The sequence below is a fragment of the Pseudorasbora parva genome, chromosome 22 (assembly GCF_024679245.1).
Source record: "Pseudorasbora parva isolate DD20220531a chromosome 22, ASM2467924v1, whole genome shotgun sequence".
In the NCBI taxonomy this organism is placed as follows: Eukaryota; Metazoa; Chordata; class Actinopteri; order Cypriniformes; family Gobionidae; genus Pseudorasbora; species Pseudorasbora parva.
In genome coordinates this window covers 14,602,176-14,608,565 of record NC_090193.1, presented here as the reverse complement: position 1 = coordinate 14,608,565, position 6,390 = coordinate 14,602,176, and the positions used below count along the sequence as shown (strand labels likewise).

The following is a 6,390-nucleotide window of genomic DNA, read 5'->3' as shown; positions in this document are numbered from 1 at the left end:
TCTCTCTCTCTCAGGCCAAATCATCACCACCTGTAGCTTGTTTGTGAGCGCGTGTGCCTGAGGAGAAGAGTATATTGGGGCAGTTCGGTGTTGGTTGCAGTGAGATGAGACACACTTTCCCCTGCTCCAGACTGAACTAGTGTTTTTGTTGAATTGCCATCAAAGTAGTTGTGTGTGTTAGCAGTGGCTAACTGAATCTAGCAATTGACAAGTGTGCTCGCTATTTTATTTTATTATTACTATTGTAAGGGAAGCTGTAAGGGGAGGGTGCCTTTTTCTTGTTTCTTTTTTCTTTTGTCCCTGTTTTTCCACAGCCAGGGAGGTAAGGGAAGTTTATGCTGCATCGCGTCCTAAAAGTGCAGCTCTGGTTCACACATTAGGAGACGCCACTAATTCCACTACTGCTAACCGTGGTTATCAGCCATTCCTACTGGAAGGTACAGTGTCTCATTCATCTGATTTTGAAGGAAAGTCAGTAAAGATTCTGAGAGACACTGGATCAGTCCAGTCGCTTATTCGAGCAGAGCTCCTACCTTCGTGGTTGAATTACTCTGGCACTGACGTTTTGATAAGGGGTTTCGGTATGCAATGCCTCCGCCCCCCTACATGACCTGTACTTAAAGTCAGATTTGGTCACAGGTCCTGTAAGACTTGGGGTTTGTTTGTGTTTTCCTGTCGACGGAGTAGACATTATACTGGGAAATGATCGCTCTGGTGGAGATGTTTTCCCACGGCCAATGGTAACTAGTGAACCGACCGCAAATGATTGTTCAAAGCTAGCACATTGTTACCCCACTGTCTTTCCTGCTTGCGCAGTGACGCGTGCCCAGGTGCACAAATTCAGAGATGTGGTTGACATCTCTGAAACCTTTTTGGATGGTTTGGATGATCGTGTCTTATCATCAGGAAAAGCTGATCTAAATGAAAACCCTAACGTAGCTTCTGAACCGGAATTGTCTCTTGCTGTAGGAGTAGGCGGAAAACAATTGGCGGCGGCTCAGAAAACAGACCCCTCGTTAGCCAGCTGCATTGAGACTATTGGGGTGCTAAAAAGAAAGTCTAATGATAAAGTAGTGTACTTCTGGGACAATCACGTTTTAATGCGGAGGTGGAGGCCAAACGCACGTACTGCCCTTAACGAGATTTACCAGATTGTTTTACCTCAATCGTACCGTGAGCATGTATTGAAAATTGCTCATGAGCATGCGCTTGCCGGCCATTTGGGAGTCACCAAGACATTCCGACGGGTGTCCCGCTACTTTTTCTGGCCTGGGATAAAGTCCACTGTGTCTAAATTCTGTCGCTCATGTGCTGCTTGCCAGTTAGCTGGTAAACCAAACCAGAAGCCTCCTGTTGCTCCTTTGCGGCCCATCCCTATTATGCGAAAACCCTTTGAGCGCTTGTTGATTGACTGTGTAGGTCCATTACCCAAGTCAAAATCAGGACACGAGTACATTTTAACCATTATGTGTACGGCCACACGTTTCCCTGAAGCTGTCCCCTTGCGCTCTATCAAGGCTCCTGTCATCATCCGAGAGCTTATCAAGTTCTGTACCACTTTTGGGTTGCCTAGAGTCCTGCAAACAGATCAAGGCACAAATTTTACATCAAGGCTGTTCACTCAGACACTAGCTCAGCTTGGAGTTAAACATGTCCTCTCAAGTTCATATCACCCACAATCGCAGGGCGCGGTGGAAAGATTCCATCAAACACTAAAAAAGATTTTGTGTACCTACTGTCTCTCTAGTGGGAAAGACTGCGCTGAAGCGTTGCCATTTTTAATGTTTGCCATTAGAGAAGCAGAGCAAGAGTCACTTGGTTTTAGTCCTGCAGATCTCGTATTCGGACACTCTGTGCGTGGGCCTCTCAAAGTGCTAAGTGAGCATTTATTAGCAAAAGATGCTGTTCCAGTAACAATCCTTGATTATGTTAGTTCCTTTTGGGAGCGTTTGCACCAGGCCCGCAATCTTGCTCTGAAAAATTTAATAGTAACTCAGTCAAGGATGAAAAAACATTATGATAAGAAAAGTGTCCCTCGTAGTTTCCAGGCAAATGACGAAGTTCTTGTACTTCTGCCTAAAGCTGGTTCAGCGCTGCAAGCTAAATTTACAGGCCCATATCAAGTGCAAGAGAAACTCAGTGATACAGACTATGTGATCATTACCCCTGACAAACGACGGAAGACTAGAGTATGTCATATTAATATGTTGAAGAGATTTGTGAACCGCTCTAAGCCTGTCCCTCCACCTACCCCTGTGACTGTTCTACCTGTGTCAATAACCACAGAAATGGCAGAAGTAGAAGAGACCCTTCAAGCTAGTGTGCCAACTGGTGGAAGGTTGAAAATTCTGCTGTGCTGAAAGATTTGACCTCATTTCTTGCTAATTTAAACCCTGACCAGAGTAAGCAAATTATTCAGTTAATGCATGCGGTAACAAAAGCGGACTCCTTTCCACTCCCTCGTATGGAGGATTGTGTGGACAGAGTGGGATCAGCTAGGTTTGTCACAAAGCTGGACTTGCTCAAACGCTATTGGCAAGGGCCCTTAACTGCCCGTGCATCAGAAATCTCAGCGTTTGCCACACCTGACTACTTCCTACAGTATTCCGTCCTTCCCTTTGGAATGCGAAATGCCCCAGCCACATTTCAGAGGCTGATGCATATTGTTCTGGGAGATGTGGCTAACTGTGATGCATACCTTGATGATATTGTGATCTATACCAAATCCTGGGAAGACCACATTACAACCCTGGAGATGGTTTTTAGCAGGTTGGCACATGCCTCTAACCCTGAACCTGGCAAAGTGTGAGGTAGGAAAGGCCACAGTGACCTACCTGGGGAAAAAGTTGGGTCATGGTTTTGTAAAGCCAGTGGAAGCTAAGATTGAAGCCATTCTGAACTTTCCTAAGCCCTGCAACAAGCGTGAACTTCGATGGTTCCTGGGGATGTCAGGTTATTACAGGGGCTTCTGCAAGAACTTTTCATCAGTAGTTGCTCCCCTCACAGACTTGTTAAGCACAACAAGAGTTTGTAAGTGGAACTGTGAATGTGACCGAGCTTTTGAAGCAGCAAAAGATCTCTTATGTAATGCTCATGTGCTGCTGGCACCTGACTTTGATTTCCCATTCAAACTGCAAGTGGATGCCAGCACTTCTGGTGCTGGAGCAGTTCTGATCCAGGAGGATGCTCACTGCATTGAACACCCTGTTTCCTATTTAGCATCAGAAGTCATATAGCACTATTGAAAATTTTGTGATCCGGGATAAACCTCGTTTATCCCGAGGTTTATCCCGGATCTGGGCCCTGTCCGGATCGGATGGTGGACCTGCCTGGACATGACCAGCTCATCCTGGAGTGTCTGCTGAGCCGTGTCAAATGCTGTCTCCTCCGAATTTGCCTCACTGGCACGACATGCTCAAAACCCGTCTTCTGCGCAATAATTCCGATCTTTCATGTATTCATACTCTTGTGTAATCGACGCGCCATCCCATCATTTATTTCCAAATAAATCCGTCTCTTTCGTGATACCCTGAAATTTTGAATATTCCAATCTAATATGATTTCTGACCTGTAAGGTTGCCAGAATAATAATCTTACACGATGTGTTAATAGGCCAGAGGAGAACTGGCACCCCGACTGAGTCTGGTTTCTCCCAAGGTTTATTTTTCTCCATCATGCCCTGATGGAGTTTTGGTTCCTTGCCACTGTCGCCTTTGGCTTGGCTTGCTCAGTTGGGGACACTAAAAATATGATTAAAGTTATTCAACTTATTATACAAATAAAATGTATGAATTAGGTCTTATTTAATTCTATAAACTTAAATACTGATCTGCCAACATTGTTGCTATATGATGAATTAAAATAAGCTGATAACATCACTGTTTTCTCCAGTACGACTGTACAGCCAAATCTAATTTTGTCGCAATATTATCCTGTTTGACACTGTGAAGCTGCTTTGACACAATCGTGATTGTAAAAGCGCTATATAAATAAAGTTGATTGATTGATTGATTGAAAAGGAAGCATTAGCCTTATTGTGGGCCCTGCAGCATTTTGAAGTTTATCTTGGGAGCATTGCAACTCCAGTAACTGTGTATACAAACCATAACCCTTTGACCTTTCTCTCTAGCATGTCTCCTTCTAACCAACGTCTGTTGCGCTGGGCCCTCAAATTGCAGGACTACAATCTCCAGATCCAGCACATCAAGGACACTGACAACATTGTGGCCGATGCCCTTTCCAGGGCTGGGGAGTTGGCGATTTAGTGTGTATTTAGACTTGTTAGTCTAACACTTTCAAAGTGTATGTAAGTAGGTTCTACTTTGCTACCTGGTCTGTATTCCTAATGGTGGGGGTGTTACGTCCAAGAACGTATTTATTTATTTATTATTTTGTTGATCTTTTAGTTGATCACCCTGAGGAGAAGAGTATATTGGGGCAGTTCGGTGCTGGTTGCAGTGAGATGAGACACACTTTCCCCTGCTCCAGACTGAACTTGTGTTTTTGTTGAATTGCCATCAAAGTAGTTGTGTGTGTTAGCAGTGGCTAACTGAATCTAGCAATTGACAAGTGTGCTCGCTATTTTATTTTATTATTACTATTGTAAGGGAAGCTGTAGGGGAGGGTGCCTTTTTCTTTTAATACAGCTTTTATCCCTGTTTTTCCACAGCCAGGGAGGTAAGGGAAGTTTATGTTGTTTATTTGTTTATTTGGTCTTAGGTTAGTTAGAATCCCTCCCTAAATTAGTCAGAGAACTGTTTTGTTTGTTATTTTAGGCCTTACTCTCCCCTGAGCCATTGCTCCCCCATTAATCTTTGTTATGCCTTCTCTTTTTATTTTATTGTAAATAAAATCCTTGCTTTGACCTTCCATCCGGTGTCATCCCATCTTCACTCTGGGACAGAGGATTGAAGTGTGTTCTCACCTTCACCTTTTGTTTTGTATTCCTTTTTATGCTTTTCTGATGCTAATTCTTCAGGCAGGAGATATTTCTCTGGATGTTCAGGCTGCAAACTTCAAGGCACTACAAGAGGAAATACAGGCTCTTCATGATAGATGGGACTCACTGCTTGCAGAGGCAACCCTAGTAGCGCAAACAACGGATGTCCCTGATCATTTTTGGGCTGAAGAAAGACGGAAGCGCAAAAGGAAACGCATGCATGATGAGATGACACAAGAAGATACAACAACTGAAGACAGGAACAATATATTTTTTGTTGCAATGGATAGCATCATCAGTGCATTGAGTGCCAGATTTCAGACCACAGCAAAGATATGTGAAACATTTGCACCTATTCTGAAGCTGCAAGATATGACTGCAGAGCAGATAAAAGAAGCATGCCAGACACTGGCAAAAATGTATGACATGGATCTCAGAAAAATTTGAAAATCAAAATCTTTGTCCTCTCTTGAGCTCCTCAATGCTATCTGGAAAATGCAGCTGCAGAGCATTTTTGGAGAGCTATGCATTGTTTTAAGGATTTTCTGCACACTTCCTGTCACAGTTGCAGGAGGTGAATGGGCTTTCAGCAAGTTAAAACTGGTAAAAAAAAAACTACCTGAGATCTACAATGGGCCAGGATAGACGAAACAGCCTCACCATTCTGTCAATTAAAAAGCCAATTGGCCAAACAGTTGGACATTACACCAAATGGTGACCCACCAATCACAGGCTACTCAAATACATTCACCTTAAAGGGATAGTTCACTTGTCTGGCTATCACCAGACCAAGCTCAATTTTAGATTGAACATTGGTCTGGGAAGTCTGCTATATAATTTCTACTGCACAAGAGTGATAAACGAGAATTATTCAAATGACTCCCGTACGCAATTGGATAGTCCTCCAACCAATCAGTCTACAAGAGGCATAAGCAACGGTCATCAAGTTAAACCCACCAATAAGGTGGATAGGCACCAGGTGGATAAGCCAGTCTGGGATTGGTTCCTGCAAAAGTGTAACAGAAGTAGTAGAAATTAATGTACAGGTTTGCAGACTGAGTTGCAGGATGAAATCAAATCACCAGCAAATCAGGCTGGGTTTAACCAGTCTAGTTCACCCAGAAAAACTGAAAATTTTATTTATCTGCTTACCCCCATATCCAAGATATAGGTGACGTTGTTTCATCAGTAGAACACAAATGAAGATTTTTAACTTCAAACGTTGCAGTCTGTATAATGCATGTCAATAGTAAAAAACAAAACAAAACAAAACCTGCACAGACAAATCCAAATTAAATGTTGTGGCTCATGACGACACATTGATGTCTTAAGACATGAAACGATTGGTTTGTGTGAAAAACCAAACAGTATTTATACTTTTTTGTCTCTCTAATATACCATTATATCCAACAGCCTTGAGTGTGCGATCACTTCTGGTGCGTGAGGTCTGT

The 6,390-nt window shown here is 43.1% G+C and overlaps 1 protein-coding gene across 1 annotated transcript; it reads left to right on the top strand.

Moving 5' to 3' along the window:
* Positions 1 to 2,777: 2,777 nt before the first annotated feature.
* LOC137058260 (uncharacterized) lies at positions 2,778 to 3,236 on the top strand. Its single transcript, XM_067431503.1, has one exon. The coding sequence runs from the start codon at positions 2,778 to 2,780 to the stop codon at positions 3,234 to 3,236; it is 459 nt and encodes a 152-aa protein (XP_067287604.1).
* The last annotated feature ends 3,154 nt before the right edge of the window (positions 3,237 to 6,390 follow it).

Excerpts from the sequence above, each read along its gene's own strand:
- LOC137058260 (XM_067431503.1), top strand. The coding sequence starts at position 2,778 with ATGCCTCTAACCCTGAACCTGGCAAAGTGTGAGGTAGGAAAGGCCACA.